Source organism: Siniperca chuatsi, linkage group LG1 (assembly GCF_020085105.1).
Source record: "Siniperca chuatsi isolate FFG_IHB_CAS linkage group LG1, ASM2008510v1, whole genome shotgun sequence".
Lineage (NCBI taxonomy): Eukaryota > Metazoa > Chordata > Actinopteri > Centrarchiformes > Sinipercidae > Siniperca > Siniperca chuatsi.
The window spans coordinates 26,569,751-26,589,256 of record NC_058042.1 but is presented as its reverse complement, the minus strand read 5'-3'; the positions used below and the strand labels follow the sequence as shown (position 1 = coordinate 26,589,256).

The window sequence follows — 19,506 nt, the reverse complement described above, 5'->3', positions numbered from 1 at the left end:
CTTCCTTTTTTTCTGTGGAATTTCTTAGTAGCTTGATGTATTTGACATGTGTGTGACAGCCCTGGTTGTGTGCGATTGGGGTTGAGGCATCATGCTCGCTACCCCGGCTGTGTGTTTTTTTAGGATGGGCATGTATCTATTGGAGCCTTATACACACACACACACACACACAGTATGAAGGCACACTTTTGTGCTTGTGTAAACAGTAGCGGTTTGCGCACTGTGACTAAAGCAGACTGTAATGCTCTTACTTATGTGCACACATGCGCACATCTACAGTAGATGGATGCCAGGATATGGATTTGTACAGACTCACAGAGGCACACAGATAAAAACACACACACAGATACACACAGGTGCATACACATACAACACTAGCCCAGAGCCTCACCTTGATATCTTGAGCTTCTGTCACAAGTTAGAATTTGACACCAATGAATGTGTGTCAGGTTGTCAATTTCTTCCAACTGCCTTTGAATGCAGTCTGGCCATGAATAGTGCATGTTGTTTTGTTTTTTAGATTCCTACTGTCTGCAAGTCTGTTTTTATTTGTTACAGAATAACTTGGAAGGCCTGTACACTTGTGCATCCTTTAAGGAAACTTTCAGCAGGTGTTGTTTAGCCTAAGGTAAAGATTCACCCCTGAAGGTAAATTCACCAAACTGCTTCAGATCCGATGCCCTCCCATTTCTTCTGCCTCTGTTATTGGGATCTGTTTTCCTCCCTCCCGTCTTTAATGCACATACTTTCACCGCTTGCCCTCTTTCTGATCCAGCCCCCTTTTGAGTCAGGACACACATCTTTTTACACCTGCACTTTAATGTTATTAACAGGACATTTTATTTCACTCTTAAAGTCAGGACATATTTTGGCAGCCGGTTCCCATATTCCCTGTACATGAGGTCTTTGGCATTATTAGGGCATAAGAAATGTGAGATGCTTGTTGTAAATGTCTTGGAAATATACACAGGGTCGGTTCTCCTTAAACTATTACAACCGCTTGGTGGTTGATGCACAGGCCATTCATGCATGATGTAAAAAAAAAGATGTAAAAAGACAGTGGCATGTCGGTGACATTTCTCCTTCCCCTACTGCTGAGACACCATGCAGAGGCTGTGTGTGTGTGCACCTGTGGGGAATGAATATGAGGTTCTGAACCCACATACGCGCATAGATACAACCCCTCCACGTACACATACCTTCGCACAAGCACATACTGGAGGGGAAGAAGAGGTAGTTGTGAAATTTATGTGGGCATATAGTTTTTATGCCAGTTGCCATTGGATTTACAGGTCAGAATGGAATGCGTCCCAATGAAAAGTACTTTGATCCTTCCACCAGGTTGACGCTTTTATTGGAGGAGCTCTGTATGGCACAGGGCATCTTTTATAAGGTTGTGAGGAACCCCATGGCAGCCTTCACAAAATCATAAAAATGTGAGACGTCAATGAAAATGACTGGTTACCAGGTTCCTGTGCTATCTCAGCCAGTTTTGAAAGCATCATTTGTTAAAATGTGTTTGTTAATTTGATTCTCAAATACCTGGTCAGTTTGTATGATTTGATTTTAGTTTAACAGTTTATTCTTGTTAGTCCCTATACTCCTGTATGTGACGTTTTTATACATTTCACACTAAAGAAGTAACTGTTTATTTCTAAAGAATTATTGTGAGGCAATGTAAGAGGGTTGGAAATGTATTCAGGTCACTAAATGCTACGTCCCCTCTAGGAAAAGGCAATCTTGTATCCAAAGATTGTGTTGTTAGTACTTGGAAATGAAGTGCCTCAGTGGATGTGGCAGTATTGCCAGACTCTGGGAGTTTATTGGTTCAAAGGTTTTTTGTTCATATCTGTGTTTTCGAGCACTCTATATATGTAAGCCATACAGGGCCATAAAAGATTTGTGTCACACAAGCTCTGTCTTTTTGTACAGATTCTTATCCCAGTCATGTACAATTTGCCCCCCACACCTTCTCTGCACACAGATTCCCCAAAAGTTATACACTGAATATCAAGGCCGTCACTTTGTGTTGAAAACTGGTGGGGACATAAAGAAAAAAACATTTTTTAAACGGTCTTCATATGCGATTTTAGGAAATGTAATGGGTCAGTATAAGGTCAGAATAGATTATTTTGGCGGGTCTGCAAAAAAAACTGCATAATGCAACATCAAAAGGGCATAGCCTAGGCTACTACAGAGTCGATAATACGAAAAAACTCAGCATAAAATGCACATCAACATCGACCGCACAAGTAACGGTCATCAAACACATCCTCAGCTGCAACACCATGTCAATCAAATAATACCAAAATCACATCTACTGTAGAAAGTACCAGCCCAGCGATAATAATATCAAATATCACTGCCCTAAAATATGACAAAATAGAAACAACTGAAGGAATAACGTTCCTTAGCTAACAACGTTAGCTAAAGATAATAAATCAACCTTACCTTTAGATGTTAAGTTCAACTGCTGTGTTGTTTCGATGCTGCATACTTTTTTAAGAGCGTTCACAAGAGTTCATGAGTCAAGTTCAGCCAATCATGACTCATTCTAAGCATAAGGTTTAAATATCGATATGTAAGAACATAAATTAAACTGGAGCAGGGATTAGATTATTTCTATTTATTTATCCATCATAATTTTAAAATAAACTCAAATCATTGATTAGATTTTTTATTAATTGTTTTAACAAATTATGCTTTTAAAAAGTGATGGGGACAAAATCAGCCATTTCAAAAAGTGGTAGGGACATGTCCCCAGTGTAAATGACACCTATGCTGAATATATTTGAATAGAATATAAAAGCTGAGGTAATTGATAACTTAGACACCAACGTGAGTATGTGGGGGAAAAAAAAAAAAAAAGGTTCCTGCTGCTACTTATCAGCCTATTTTACTGTGTTGTGTTCCACAGAGGCGGAGGCTACTGCAGGAGTTAGGGAACCAGAAGATCCCTTTTCTGGGACCTTCAGATCAGGGCTTTCAGCAACTGGTGAGTCAGCCACACTTCCAGATAATGCTAATGATGCTTGGACTTCTGCTTTAAAGGGCCTACAGCAGCCTTTGCCTACTGTAACCTGCTGCTACAGCCCTGTACCGTGTAACATTTTGCTGAAGATCTGAGAGAGTTTTTAGCAAATGAGATTGTAATTCAGTTTTAGTAAGATGTGTTGTGTTTTTGTACGTCATGATCAGTTATGATAAGAATGTCTTGTGTTTCCAAGTGGGACTCCAGTTACTCTGGCCTGGTTCTGAGGAGATCCTGCTCACTGCCTGCTGAGCTCCATGGTCGGGTGCAGGCAGCTCTGCTCACCCTGAGAAGGAAAGGCTGCCTCCTGAGGGACTTGGTTCGCGTCCGTGAGCGAGATGTATTCACCGCCGTGTCACGGGCTCTGATGGGTGAGCCGGGCCACACCTATCGCTATCTGGACACACGGCTCTTTGCCATCCCCTGGCACAGTGAGGACACTGAGGTCAAAGGACAAAACTGTTGTGACCCTGACTTTAGGGCTGCTTGCAAGGCATTGTGGGAGCTTAACACCTTCTTCTGCTCTGATGTGTCTCAGTTGAAGGAAGGAGACAGGCTAACACAATGTGCGAAGGCGGGTGCAGAGGCCAAACAGGGTGAAGAGGGGGACACAGAGTCTAAGCACAGTGAAGACTCCAAGAATAGTGAAGGAGGGGACTCGGAGTCCCGACAAAGTGAGGAGGGGGACACAGAGTCCAAGCACAGCGAGGAGTGGGACATTGAGTCAAAACACAGTGAAGAAGGCTGCTCTGTGTCAAAACAAGAAGGAGAATGGGAGACTGAGTCCAAACATAGCAGTGAGGAGGGAGAGTCCTCTCAGGTCAAACCAAGTGTTGCAGCAGGGTCGGAACACAGTGAAGGAAAATTCCCCGGCTGGGCGCCTAAGGCCATCAGTGGCACAGAGACTGAACCTGTGGGACTAGGGGCCCAGAAGAAACCTGTGGCCCAACTCAAGCACAGCATGTCAGATTACTACACTGAGGGCAAGGAGGAACAGTCAAGTGGGCAGGGCTGTTCCCAGCCGAGTCCTCCGCAGGTATGCACCGGTCCGGTCAAGTTCAATGTCACTTTACTCAACTACATGGACCCAGCAGCCATGAGCCAACTCAAAGAGGAGCCTTACTATGGCATGGGGAAAATGGCAGTAGGGTGGCACCACGATGAGAACCTCATCAGTCATTCTCCAGTGGCTGTTTACAGCTATAGCTGTCACGATGACAAAGGTAAGGGTCAAAGATAAAATAGCGTACTCGTCATAATTGTGCTAATTGAATAACAATAGTTGAGATCTGTAGATTTAACACTTTAGAATCTTTTATTGAAGTTTATTTTATTTAAATCCAACGTATATCATGCTAGTCTTTTTCATGTTGTGTCTGAAATTAAGATTCCTTTTTTTCTTTCACTTCAATATCCCATCAACTTATCTTGGTTGCTTTATGGTGGATCAGATGCAGCTAACCTTGTGTATTATGGCCCTGCAGCAGCTGTAGACATGGCCTCTGGTGAGGCAACCATCAGATCCATCTATGTGATAGTGTCAGGGCATTATCAAATGTCATCACTGGCTTGCTGCTGACAGCCTTATCGCCGATGTGCGTTGGGAGATCACAGACATTTGGATCTGAGCTCTTAACATGCACTCAATGGTGCAGTCTAACAAACAGGCCTTATCACACACACTGCATCTCATCTAAATCATTTCCCCAAGAAATGATCGATGTGCAATTATCTGATATGGAATAATGAGCCCTGCTTTGATAAGTGTTCATAGACTGTACTGTATGGATAATACGATGTCTCCTAATTATGGAAAGTGCACTCTTTCAAGAGCTGATAGTATTTGCTGATCGAGTTGATACAGAATCTCGGTGAGAGAAACTTTGCTTTCTAGAGCATATGCAAAACAACTACAGAAGACAGTACCACCATGTCAAAAATGTTTTATTTGAAATGTTACCTTGTAGTTTGTATGTCTTATTGTTTTCAATTTCAAACAAAGTTTGCATAATATACAATACAAAATACACATGACACTAATGATTAATGAAGCTCCTCTCCAGATCATTCCTTGCACATTTCAAAGGCTGAAAGGAGAGCAAGACCTGATTTCCTGTTGTGGAGGCAGATAAAGGTGCAGCTGTGGTTCAGCAAACATACAGTACATGTACTGTTACTACACTGTCTGCATCTGTGTCTTGAAATTGGAATTTTACAGTATCATACTGGTGCAGTGCCAACTGCTCTGACATCCCAACACATTTTATAGCTAGGCTTTCATTATTGGGGTTTCATAACCAAAAACACCTGCTCCAGAGGTCTGCTTCAGTGATTTGTTCTAGGCCTTTTCAACTTTGACCCTGTGAACACAGGCTTCAAACACTATGGCATAACACCTTGCCGTGCTTAGCAGCTGTGTCTTTTCTAGTCTTGAATGACCCCACAGCTCCATACTTTAGAGAGGAAAGTCTGATCAGAGCGCCATTGAGCTATATTCCAGTGGCTGGCTCTGAGAACTCCCAGAACCAGGCTAATGAAATTGTTACGTTGAGGAATGTTGCAGTTTTACAATAAGTTCATGTTTCTTACAATGTCCCTGAAAAGAAAGAAACACAGCACATTAGATAGCTTAAATGTATACAGACTTGATGTTTAGCATGACACCTGCTCCCTTTGAGAGGCTTGTTTTTCTCTTTGAGCAGCCACACCTTATTCTTTGCTTCAGCCAGAGAAGTGTTCTGAGTGTTTTTCCCAGCTGCGCTGATCCAAAGGAATCTGCCACGACTGAGTGTTTTCCGGCGCGGAGGATGATCTTCCACCATTCCTGAGGCCTTGGGGAGTGCTGTCATTAGCTGGCTCTCAGAGCACAATGGCTGGAAATTAAGTTACTATTTATCCGTGCTGAGCAAAGGAAAAGGCAGCTGTGGGGCAGAGAGGCCCAGAAAGACTTTAGTATTGATTTTGCTGAAGGGTGTTGGCCAGCCAAGCCAAATCTTTTTTTCTTAGTATGCCATGTAGGAATGGAAGGAGAAAGAAGAGCAGGAGAGGTGGTTACAGTGAATGGGTTCAGAAACAGGAATATCATAGGATGCCTACTGTCCAATAACACACTCTCACACACTCACTAAACAACATCAAGGGCTTTTATCCAACTATTTCCTCTTGCAGGGCATAATGATAGCATAAAGATCATGTGCTAACAGTCAATATGATCACAGCAACACATATCATCTTTGCTCTGCTAAGGGATTCTTACTTTCTGGAGACAAAGGCTTACATCTTACTTACATCCGTTGTTTGGGTGGTATGGATTTAATCATTGTGCTCCTTACTATTTAAAGTGGTAACCCTTTATTTAGTTTTATTTATTTTTTTGGGCTACATGTCTGCTGATAAATTGCCATTGTTTTGGTATTTTAGCACTGCATGATGCAGATATCACTTGTATTGTGAAAAAGTGGTTAAATTAATATTTTGTTAAAAAAGCTGTTGAAAAAACAAGTTTTTCCATAAAAATGTGAGGAATTTAAATGTAAGCCTATTGCACTATTACACTCAGTTTAAGTCACGCTGGGTGAAACTGTCAAACCAAAAGCCTGAAATGTGAATATAAATATAAAATGCAAATATTACAGTGAGTTGGGCTGTGTGTGACTGACAGGTGAGAGCAGTGAGGGAGGCAGCGGTGAGAAGGCATGCTGGAGGATTGGGCTCAAGGTAGCCTGGGACATCCACACACCTGGCCTGATGCTGCCACTGGAGTCTGGAGACTGCTATTACATGAGAGGTACTAAATCTTCTCTATAAACACACATGCACAGACATACACACATGCACATGTAAACATGTTGCTCACACTACTCAGCCACATTCACCACCATGTCTGACTTTGGAGGAAGGAACACTTTTATTACCCTGTGTTTTAGTGTTTCTTGTACTTTGTCCCAAATGACCCATACCAGCAGGATGCACTTCACTCTCACTCTCATGCTCTATTCTCTTCTTCTAACCCTCTCTGCAGGAGAAATGGAGCTGAGGCGTGTGTGTGCGTGCGTGTGTGTGAGAGGGGTTACTTGGCCTGAACACGGAGCTTTAAGGTTCCATGAAATTGTGTGCATTAGAGAGGTTAGGAAAACCAAATGTTATTTTTTGAAGTCCTGTGACCCAGTGCTGACTATGTCTCTATGGAGAGGACAGACAGCGAGCCACAGGGGTGTAAATCATAGCTTAATGCTTTTGGCTGCAGCAGGCACCTCCACCCTCCTCTTTTCGGCCCTGTGGGCCCCTTCCAAGCTTTCTCATATTTTCTGAGTGTGAGGACATTTATCCATATCACAGCAGAAGCTTGTGTTCAGATGAACAAGAAGTTAGGGCCCCTGGTCCCAAACCACTATGTCTCAAACCGCTTCTTTCCACCTGCCAACCTTACATTTCTAACATCATAACTGCACCCAAAATGTATCTAGAAATCAATATATCAAATTAATTTTCTTTTAATTCCTTATTTTCTATATTTTATAATCCAATCTGTTAGCTATCTACATATATGATAATATATACAGTATGTGACCTAGTGATTAGAGAGACTTTCTCTTATCACTGTTTTTATCCCTCCAACAGCAAATACATCAAATCCATATATCCAGTGTGCAATCACATGTACTGTCAGTGTTTTTTATGAAGACACTGAACCCCTACCTGTGCACTCTGCATAAATGCCAAAATCATAAATACACTGCTAAGATTTACAGCAGCTTTCAGCTGAGAGCAGAGTTTGGAGTCAGGGGGATGCAACTGATGTGATTTACAGGCCTATATCAAATACATTTTGGAGGAGATGCGCTGTATTTAAAGTATTTTTTGTGTATGCTTTTGATTTGTTGAGTTCCAGGTTGTGTTTTTTAGCCCGAGAGCCCACAAGGCCCATTCTACAACTACAAAACATACAACCACACTACAAGACGTACATTTCCTCAAGAAGAGGTTTGGGTTAGCGCAATAAATTTGTATCCAATTTACCCCTTATTTCACTGAACTGTACCTCTACAAGTTAAAGGTGGGTTATGCGATTCTAATCCAGTACACATCTTTTTGTCTGCAAATATCTCCTCATGGTCCGCTAGCTGTCCGTTCAGTGTGGGACACAGTGTGGGACATTTCTGTCTGTAGATGGGAAATAAACAAAATGGCTTGGACCGAACACTATTCCAGCCATTCCAGCCATGATTTGTGTGTCAGGTAATGTTGAATGACTTGCCCACGGACATTCAGCTTACTTTCTAGTTTACCAAGATATGCTGTTGTTGTGATGTTAGCTATAGTAGCAGGGGAGTTGTGAGTATCGCTGTCTGGAGCTGGTTTGCTGGCTCTGGGAAACTATCTCGTCCTCTCTGGCTGCTGGCTTCTCAGCAGTAGCTACTGATAGGGACAGTTTGCTAACCCACAACCTAGCTAACGTTAGTTACATTACTTGCTGTGTCATTGTTCGCTCTATGTCATGGTATTTGTCATGGTATTGGATTTCTTCAGAATTGCATATTCCATCTTTTAATTCAGTGTCTCCTCTGGTAAGGCATTAAAATTATGCAGGTGATTTATGGTACAAAAGCAGAACCTCAAAATAGGAAGAGAACTGGTTCTCTAAGCCTTTTTTTTAGCATGGACATATCATATTATAGCACAAGCCCATGGACTGTCCAGATTCTATACAGGTACAGTACCTGGTACCTACCAAGGTGTACCACATCAAATTCTGCTAACACATTCTCTATTATAAGTGACTGCATTCTGGAGAAATCAGCATGACCACGGCAGGTGAGAAATTGCTGTTTTGTTAGCATCGGGAAAATGTTACTTGTACAATCTCCGTAGTTTTAACTCTATCTGTGTCTGCAAGCACTAAGCTTCTATTATAAACAGAACGATTCCTGCTGAGTTTTTGCAAGGTTGTTACTAGTTGTTAGTAGTGTCAGCAGTGGAATGGTTGTTAGCCACTAGATACATAATTATTAGGTAGCTGCTTTAGTTACTGGGATGCAGGTCGTTAATAGCAATTTGCAATGCTTTTTGCATAGTGACAGTAGGAGTATTGATATATATGAGATCAAATTAAAATATTTGTTTAAATGTTTGTTTAAAGGCAAACAAAAAGTTGAAAAGAGCCATATACCATCACGTCTCTCTAACTGAATATTAGATTACCTATCTGCTGTATCTACATTATGGAATCAAACAGGCCACTAATAAGTGTTTATCAAGTAAGGAATTGGTAAGTAAGGTTTTAATGAATTCCTTAAGTTGACTCTTTGAAGCTGCTGTGTTTTCATCTGAGAGCAGCAATGTCTGTACCTAATATTCAGCTTGACAGGGCTTGAAGCCGACCTCCTTTAGCTGGATAAGATTTACAATAGAACAGTCAGTTTCAGGCCAGCCATGATAATAGAGTGATGGGCTGTTGTGCAGACCATTCTAATGGGACTTGACTGTCGCGGATCAGTGGGGATTTATGCTCCACTTGGTGAGTATGCCCTTGAGAGGCCAACTGCTGCACAATGATAGCAGCTCACACAGTTCTTGGCTGTCGCTTTGTTGGTCTACCTGAATGAAATACTTGGCATAAAGCAGGAACATATGCATGCACCTTTAAATTTGCACAACTCACATGCACAAAAATACACGCTCTCACACATGCAAAGAATGCAGTCCTCTGCTTATTGGAGGAAGGACATGCCCCTGCTCCTATCTCAAGCACACACATGTATACACAGACAGAGCAGCCATCACTAAACCATGTGTTAAAATATATTGTACCACTGTTTTAGTGACATACACCGTATGATAGATAGTTTTGAGGTATTAAAAGAAAACTACAATGGTGTATAACCACAGACACCATAATGTCTTTTCAGCACCATTTGTCGCCGGCTGGCCCTTTTGAACTGCTAATGTCTGAGCTGCTGGAGGCAAATTGAATCACCATCATTTCCACCCAAATGGAATTTCAGTGGTTAAAAAAGAACAATGCAAGTCTTGACACCAGGCCTGTTCAATAATCAGATTTCCAGCTCCCAATGCACAGAGGGACTGGAGAAAAGAGTTGACCCAATATATTTAAAAGCCTGCTTCCTGGAAAAGGAGGACAAGTGGCAGCAGGCGCAGGGGTTGAAAGAAAGATAAATATTTATTACAGTTATCGAGTTTGCCTCTACTCCCTCCTGATCCCACTGACGCATCAGACGCGCCAAGAAAAGAGCAGATTGATGGAGATAATTTGTTATTGGATATAAACAGTTTTAAAGACGCAGAGTAATTCTGCCCAGAGACCTAATCCTTCACAATCTCATCAGGGTGAAGAAAACACCGGTGAGTTGTTTTGTTTGTCACCATCTTTTTTTTTCTCCTACCAAACAATAAAATCATGCTCCCAAAGCATTTGGCTGTTTGACTTTCAAATCACAGGCATTAGCCAGTGTACTCTTGCTCAAGGCGGGTGTAAATATGCACATGTGCTGTGAATGACAGCTCTGTCATGGCTAAATTAATTATTGGTATGAGGCAAATAATGGCAGAGCTGAGAAACATCTATACACACAAAGAAACACATGGAGGGATACACAGGAACCAGCAGTAAGGCCTCTTTGTAAAGCTTCTGTGATATTGGACAAATGTTTGTTGGTATGGCTCTTCCATCTTGACAGATTGAGCGCGATCTGGTTTTGTTTGTTAATTAAAATTATGGTACAATGCTGCTCATTCTATTTGATTCAGTGCTGGACCAAGCGCAATCTGTCTGAGCGCGCAAGATGATTTAGTTGTCATGTTCCTGCATGCCCTGCTTTTCATCTGTTTTTCGATTGTAATCAGTTATTTTATTTCCATGGTCTGTTTTATTCTTTATCATAATTAATTAAAACCACAAGATCAAAATATGAAATCTTAACTCTTATTCTCTTCTGCTGAGATTTTGTGCTCTACAATGTTTTATGACTTAGTTCTTTCTGATGGATGAATATTCTCTCTCTTGTCAGTTCTGATTTACTCTTCTTCGCTACTCTGTTGGTTGGTGGTATTGTTAGCATGTTCTGATAGTTTTCTCTTCCATGTATTTACCAGATGACCTGAACAGTACCCACCAGCACTGTGTCCTAGCTGGAGACACTGCACGCTTCAGCTCCACACACAGAGTGGCCGAGGTGAGAAGTCACAGGCTTAAAAGGGAAAACACTGTTTCGAATTTGTCGTGAAAATGCTTTATAGCATGCCAACAATCCTCTTTGGTTTCAGTATGGACTGCTGCTGGTACTTACACACTATGTAATGGAAAGACTGCGTAAAATGAAACTTCAACATTGTGTCTGGTTGACAAAATTATCAAGATCAAGGTTAATTATCAAGACCTCTTCTATCTGGAGGTTATATGTATATTTCAGTATGTTAAACTTAAGTTTTGGATTGTCTTTTGATTCACAAGTCTTATCTAAACCCTGCATGGCAGTTACAGTATGTGTTTAACAGTGGATCTGTCCCTTTCCTACCAGTGTTCCAGTGGGACCCTGACCTACATCCAGTCGCAGTGCCAGGATGCCCTGTCCAACCTGCACACTGACCCAGAGACAGGTTCCCACAGCCTGCTGGCCCTGCTACCGACAACGCTAAAGCACTGTGAGGAGATTCACAATGAGGTGGGGATATGGCGGTGTATGTTCACATGCATGTGCATGCACGTGACGTTAGTTTTTGTGGGTGTTTAGGTTGATTGCGCACACATTTGTCTGTGATTTTCGCATGATTTCGTGTGTGTGTGTGTAACTGTTAACAGTTGTACTGGCACTGTTAAATCTGTGTAGATGTTAACTTTTAACTTGTAGAAAACATGTTGGTATTATTACTTATTATTGTATTACTATTTATGCAGCAGACCTCAATCAAACGGCATTTGGAAATATTTGAACTTAGTTTTGGCTTGCGTGCAGTACCAGATGAATGAGGTTTGCCACATTGGACAACAGAATATGTGGCAATAAAGTTTAGCTTAGCGTGCCTTTGAAAGTTTTAATATGTTTTTCTGTGATCATGAACCTGCCTGACACTATCCGAATTGTTCTGATGCTGTAGTCCTCTCCCATCTGGTACTCCAAGGAGGTTAAAAAACGGCTAAGAACCATATGCAAATATGACAGGATTTCATCAGGACAGGATCACGGAAGATATTAAAAAATTGTCATGTAATATAGAGAATTTAGGCATATGAATGGATAAATATCTAATTAAGGAATTTAATTTATTTGAACAAACCTATGCATTTGTGCTTTTGTGCACTTGATAAGATCTACATTTATGTACACTGCAGATATTAAATACATACCTGCTGGGTGATCTTTGGGACTATAGCCTAGTCAACAGTTTCGATATCATGTCAGCACCATCCCATGTAGGGGACGCTGGGTTACCAAGCCAAAGTATGATTAAGGCTCTACAAATACACTAACATTTTGGCAATTGAAACTGTGCTATACAATATGGAAGAAATTGATCAGCAGAAACATGCAGGATACTGTTTAATCCTGGGACTTACAGACCATACTGGCAGTCCTCTGATAGCAGGTTAAAAATCTGTAAACGGCAGAATGCGAGCTTGCCAGCTTTCTACCTTCTACTTACCTGGTTGTTAAATGCCTCCAATATGAAATCCAGGTTGTTCTCATTTGTCCTGGCCTGTGATGGATCGTAAGTCAATAGCCTCGCCATATGTTATCTAAAGATGGAGTCATGCCCTGCTCCCCTCCCTAATCCCCTTTCACACACAACAACTGGCTTGGACTATTGAGGGATAGAGTGAGGTCAAAAAAGAGAAACGGGAGGTGCCGTCTGCGGAGCCACCAGCCCCCGTGTGCTAGCTTGCCGCAGGCCAACTGTTAATATAGCACTTCACCTCTCCCCCTATACACCCCTGGGCTCAAAGCGCACATCCTAGCCAACGCAAGCACCCAGGCCCCTCAGTGGGACGCCATGACAGATGAGTCTGACGTAAGGTTGTTTAAAGGTTGTAGACAATATTAATTATTCAGCCCTGCCAAACAATAGGGCTGTCTGTGTGAGGAGGAGCGCTGTGCTAGTTGAGCTAGCAACACCTGCTAGTTTGCTGCATAGCGCTACAGGATTACCAAGTGTAGGCCCCCACCCGGAGGGCAAGGCAGGTTTATTTAGGAAAACAGGATGCTATTTATAAAAGAGCAGGTGTGTGTGTGTGTATGTATGTATGTGTGAATGTTTAAGTAAGGGGGGGTGCTCTCAGGGGCTCAACCCTACCCTACCTGGCACTCACAATGATCGATGTGGCCATTTGTTTGGAGTTGCCCACGAGAGCAGAACACCCACTTAAATGATGTATTGTTTGTGGAGTTATTTATGATGGCGGCCCACTTTGCCGCTTGGCGGGTGCATATTGCACAGGTCGTGTTTGACATGGACGACCGAGGAGCGAACAAGCCTGAGACGCGCAGGCAGCCTGACCTGAGCAGTGCCTTATGGGCCTTTCCTTAAAAAGTGCTAAACAGCAAGCTAGCACCGGCTGACGTGCCACAGATATTGTGCAATGTGGTGCAATGTGGTGCAACGTGGGGGTGGGGGGGTTGGAGGTTGACACTTGTCAGAAGATGTGGGCGGGTCTGACGATGATGAAGCAGAACGTCTGCCATCTGAGAATGAGTGTTCGGGGATGGGGCGGGATGTCGAGTTGAAGTAGGGGTTGATGGGAGACAGAGACAGAAATGAAGAAAACCGAAGTTCCCACCTGTTTGTTAAGCGTGGCCCCTCACACTGTCTCTTTATAATCACACCTCCTGTCTTAGGTGGCGGGGGGGTAGTCTAACATAGCATCGCCACACGGCCCCCGTGTGCATGTTTGGCTTTGAAATGCTAATCCCAGATGCAAACGTCTTGTCTCATTTAAAGCCACTGTGTCACTTCCCAGGTGGGTGTATGACAGAGTGCCCTGAGGGACCCCCTCTAATGATGCTAGTCCCCTCACAGTAAATCTTGAAGGGAGGGACAAGGTTTTCCCACATGTTCTGGCAGAAAGTAAACTGTGTGGAAGCAGGTGTGTGTGACCTTCCAATGTCCTGTTTTTAGGCCAAAATGTCTCCCCAGGCTCTTAGGTCTTTGCTTGGCTTTGAAACACCTTTCCTGAGGGGCTTATGGTGGCAATATCATTGTAATCTTATAAATCACTTCTCACAACATATTTTTGCCAGCAGACCTGTGCAGTATGTAGTTTGTACTTGTTAGTCCTGTTGTATTTACCAGTTTTATTACCCTTTAACACTGTTCTTAATTCATGTGAGACATTTTTATTGTTCATTTTAAGGGTTTATTTATTGGATTTTTTAATGTCACTTTTGGAAAATGCTACACATATAAAGATCACAGGGGATAACATGTTCTAAAAGTGAATGTGTTTTCACCTTTTCTGAAGATTCCTGTTGTTTTTTGAAGATTTGATGAGTGAACTGTAATTTAATGACGTTAGTCACATTGATATGAAGGTGCTCTTCTCCAGTCGCACCTAAGACAGGAAGCTACATTTGTGGCCTACGAAAGAAAAAAAGAATTGAACACTACTAATTTATGGATATAGATATGGAAATGTATACGGCAATCTGTGCATGTACAGTATAACCCAGCTTGTGTATGACCACCGTGGCAAGTGTGTGATGAGTGTAAATTGCGTGCCTGGATGCTCACAGAGAGATGGGGGTACCAGTTCTCCTGGCTAATGTGTGAGGAGGCCATGGAAAGGTAAACAGAGGACGGCAGAGTGGGATCGATCCCACTCTCATCAGCTCCCACCTCAGGGCCCTGGCCCGGAAATTGATTGGACCCGCTCAGGGAATACTGTGAAGGTGTGAAAAAAAAAAAAAAAAACGTGCCTCATTAAATGGGAAAAAAGGGGGCTACTTGGCTTTAACTCCACAGTTGCCATGGTGGGCGGCCGGTCGAGTAATGTGGGGCTAATGTTTAGTTAGTGTGTCCATCACCTGGAGAGATGACAGCGACTGCCATAGGGGAGCCACTAGCTCCCCTCTCGCTTCCCCACGCCGTCTCTGAGAAAAACTAGCCCTAACAACCACTCTCTCTTTCGCACACACTTTCGATCTGCTGCTAGGTGGCATTTAGTCAGAGTTCCCCTCTTGGTAACTCTCAGCTGGGTGGCCAGACTCCAAATGCCACATAGCCAGCACTCCTCAGTAGCTTTAGATGGCCCGCTTTGTGGCTGCCACTGGCCTGCGCAGTGGGGGACAGGCAGCCATGTCAGCTCAAAGTGGAGACACAGGTTGGTTTCTCCTCACTAAAGGACAGGCAGACAATCAGAGGGATGGAAGGAGGGACTGACAGAGAGAAAAGGATGTCCGATATCGGCGCTTGGCAGCTTTGTTGTGTGTTTGAGCTGTAGTGATCGAAGGGGAGTGGATTTGGAGAGTGTTGAAGGGACCATAAAGGATGACATTTCTTTGAAGGGTGGGCTGTATGGAGTGACTGAGAGGCTGCTGAGCAGTGCCACTGGCTGTGTATTCTCCCTGACATGCCCCAGTCCTTGCATGTCATCCCCGCTGTGATCAGAGCCTTTTGGAAGCAAATGGCAGAATGATTCTGTGCACAGCTTCAACCCAAAGCAGACCTTACTTAAGTTGTTTGTGCAAATAATTATTGCCCTTTGTTTTAACTTGCTTGGGGTGCTGGATGGTAGGTGACTTGCTTCATAATACAGAGCAATGACCACTGGAAATTTTCAAGCACAATATTTTCAGCTCAGTGTTCATCCTTTTCCATGGCACTTTTATTAGCAAAAATCAGGATGTTGGGGAATTGATATGAGTTCAAAACTACAGTATATTTCAGTTTGTTTTTTTTAACCACAACCACTTTAGAAAAACATCTTTGCAAAGTGAAACCCAAATACCTCCACACCTCCAACCCATGTTAATGCTGCTACTACTACTGCTAGTTAGCCTAAGGTCAGGTTATGTTTGTTTAGAACTAGTTTGTAAGATGTGTTCTCTGACGACGTGTTCCTAGTTGTTGTGTTAAGTGTTTATAGTTGTTCCGAATGGCCGCACTTGAAGGCGGGGTGAAAAACCTGCTGTCATAAAGTGTGAGAGTGTGTTTGCTGGCAATCTTTCGTTCCAATGCAGTATTTTTCATGTTCTTGCACTGCAGCAAAACGTTCTAGGGAGGATGTGAGGGTGGATGCCCTGCTAAGCACTTGACATCAACACTAGAGGCCGGGGTTCACGTCCCATTTCATGTTTCAAGTCATTGACAGCAATGACTTTTCAATACTAAGTCAATACCTCAAAATCAAGAAGTGATTTGTTTCATGGTCCGTTAAAACTAATTAGCCAGTGCAAATTAGTTGTATATGAGCATAATTTGTATGAGACTGGGTTGGATGAGAGTGGATGATTGGTTTACCTAAAAATATGTGCTATTTGAATGGAATAATATGTACAAGATGCACCCATTAAACAAAAAATACAAGCAAATATTGTTTTTCATTCAGTTTCATTCAGCTCTACAAAGGGCCTGTTGTATACATTGGCTAATGCTCTGTTAGAAGAACAATAAACAAAATAGTTTTCAGAAAAGGAACAATAGCTCTCTCTGTCCCATTTGATATGCGACTCCTATGCATACAACGATTTTTTTTGTGTTGTACAGTTGTCTGCGTCAAAATGAAATGGAGCGTGCATTGTTTTGGGTGGATGATGCTTTGTAGGACGTTTTGGGGGAGGGCAACTCACAGCGTCTCGCATTTACGTTGTCGGCAATTGGGGCAATCTTTGACATACACGCTCACATTGGCAATTTCATGCACAGACGTTAACAAAGTCAGTCACACACCTATGTAGACAGATCCACGCAGGAGCGCAAATACACTGCTGCACATACAGGTACAAACGCACAAACATGCACACGGAAAGACACACTTAGAAATAGATAGGCTACACCTGGCTACATGAAGCATCCTTGCGAGGATTAAATCAGCACTTCAAAAGAGCAGGAAACAAAAACACTCCCAGTGGAGGAGAGGGGAGCGGCTCGGCAGCCGAGACTGTCATCTCCAGACGGAGCAAGGGAGTGGGGAAGGAGGGAGGAGAATGAGGAGAGTAGGAAGAGGGCGGAGTTTTCAGGTGTGCTGATTGGAAGGTGTGTGTGTGTGTGAATAGACATATGCATATTTGTGTGTGAATGTACTGTGTGTCTGTTTGTCTGGGTGTAATTGTAGAAATGACCAATATCTGTACTATTTGCAGTAGGGCTATTTTTCACACATGTATTTTAAAAAATGTGTCTTTACTGTGTTGTGCCTTTCAGAGACCTCATTAAAATAATTTAATGTATTTTGAAATAATTGTATGACATAACAAATATACAACAATTCAGAACAATGAATACATTCCCAGGGGAAATTTTTTTAAAGCAGTTTTTATAATATTTATAAAATTCATTGCAGTTTTGATAACAGTACTGTATATTTAAGTATGACACTGAACACTGTGAAATATTTAATTCACAGATGAGGTATTTACCAGCTGAAAAGTCTGACACCTACTCTTATTGCTAAATTAAAACGTGGGATGCTATTTAAGGAGAGTAAGTAGGCTGCGCTTTTCAGATTCAGATTGTATTCTAAAGTGATACTACAGTATATATTTTTTATTCGATAATTGTTCAAAGTTGACAGACCATTTTGGAATAAAACTGTCAAATGAGGCTAAAACGCTGTTGGTATTTATTTGGATACATGCATGACATTATAAAGTTTCATATGTACATGTTTCATATGTTTACATATAATAATTTAATAATTTACAGTAATATATAAAACAGTTTTTTACAGTACTTTAAATAAAATACTATGCTGTAATGTCTAATGTTTTTACTGAGGACCAGTGACAGTTTAAGAAATTTTTAGATTAGATAAACTCATGGAAAAACTGGTTGTCTGTCTGAACTAGTCAATAGTTTTTTTATCCTGTGTGCTTGTGTGTGTGTGTGTGTGTCTGCAGGTGGAGTTCGAGTGGCTGCGGCAGTACTGGTTTCAGGGCCAGCGCTACACCCGCTTCTGCAGCTGGTGGACCAGACCGATGGAGCAGCTGGAGAAGGACTGGAGGCTCATGGAGACGATGGTAAGGCTGCTCAGACACACTGCTGGTCACATGGCAGCCGCACTGTCTGCGCAGTGTACTGTCACTCACATTACTTTACTAATCCTTCAGTGGCTAAATGACATGTATTTCCATTTTAATTTGCATGCTGTTTTCCCCACAAGTTCAGGTTTACACACACACACCATCCTCAGTTTCATATGAATATGAAAATAGAAAACCACATTTATTGACGCTGATTTTAATAATATATTAAATGGCAATATGTAATATATTGTAAATAAAAACATTAACTATTAAAAATTTTACCCAGATAATATTGAAAGTGAATAACAACAACAACAACAACAAAAAAAACAATAATAATAATAATAATAATAATAAAAACATGTTTACCGTTTCCCCAAAATATGAGCAGCTTCATGACTAGTGTAGTCATTCTGTCAATTAGTAATAGGAATTTCACCTTTCTAAATGCTCAGCATGCCTCTGCTTGTGATTCTTATACAAACTACATAAGTGATCTGATGTCCAGTAATGCTTCTCACAAGGGAGGGTGTGTTTACAATTACACGATGGATTGTCTATCTTCTTACCACGGTGCATTATTAAGGATGTGTCATGTGTTTAATTGTAGCCTCACAGAAGTTTTATTAGAGAGGAACGTGGGCGCACAGCTATTAGTTAGACACCACTGTAAAGGAATCACATTTAGTAATGTCAGACTCATAATTAAGTCACCTTAGTCACAGCTCTGTACTGTACATATGTGCTGCAGACACACACACACACACACACACACACAGCACTGTAGATACAGCTCACACAGATACATGCCTGGTCTCGCTTTCTCTCTCTCCCCACAGGTTCTATGCTGTGCCTTTCTCATAGCTAGATTTCAAAGAGTGTGTGTGTTCATGTATGTTTGTGTGTGTGTTTAACACCCAGACACCAGAAGCAGCAGGGGGCACTCTTGTATCACTGTAGCAGCAGCGGAGGGAGCGAAAGAGCTGTGCTCCTCTTTTCCTCTCTGCTCCCTCGCTCTCTCTCTTTCTCTCTCTGTGTGTCTCTTTATGTCTCTCACCCACTCCTGCTGTCTCTGGGAGCTCTCTGTCTCTGTCAGTGTCGAGCGCTGAGCAGTAATCACATCTAATGCTCAGGCGGGGATAAAGACAGGGGCTAGAGGAGAAAAGTACTGCTGCTGCCGACACTCCTCGGCTGTAGTCATAGTCTCTCTCTCTCTTTCTCTCTCTCACTTAGTCGAACGGGGGGGGGTGTAGTAGACAGGGGCTAAACTCATCTAGAGCT

At 42.2% G+C, this 19,506-nt stretch overlaps 1 protein-coding gene across 3 annotated transcripts in view; it reads left to right on the top strand.

The window, feature by feature from the left end:
• Window positions 1-19,506, top strand: part of fto (FTO alpha-ketoglutarate dependent dioxygenase) — a 118,922-nt gene that overhangs the window by 17,968 nt on the left and 81,448 nt on the right. For all 3 annotated transcript variants that reach the window (XR_006378116.1, XM_044197315.1, XM_044197324.1), the window contains exons 2-7: window positions 2,918-2,995; window positions 3,228-4,254; window positions 6,693-6,818; window positions 11,144-11,223; window positions 11,569-11,712; window positions 18,100-18,219. Coding sequence is in view for 2 of the 3 variants with exons in the window: in XM_044197315.1 (XP_044053250.1) it covers window positions 2,918-2,995; window positions 3,228-4,254; window positions 6,693-6,818; window positions 11,144-11,223; window positions 11,569-11,712; window positions 18,100-18,219 (1,575 nt within the window). In the remaining variant the exon portion in view is untranslated. The remainder of the gene's footprint in view (window positions 1-2,917; window positions 2,996-3,227; window positions 4,255-6,692; window positions 6,819-11,143; window positions 11,224-11,568; window positions 11,713-18,099; window positions 18,220-19,506) is intronic.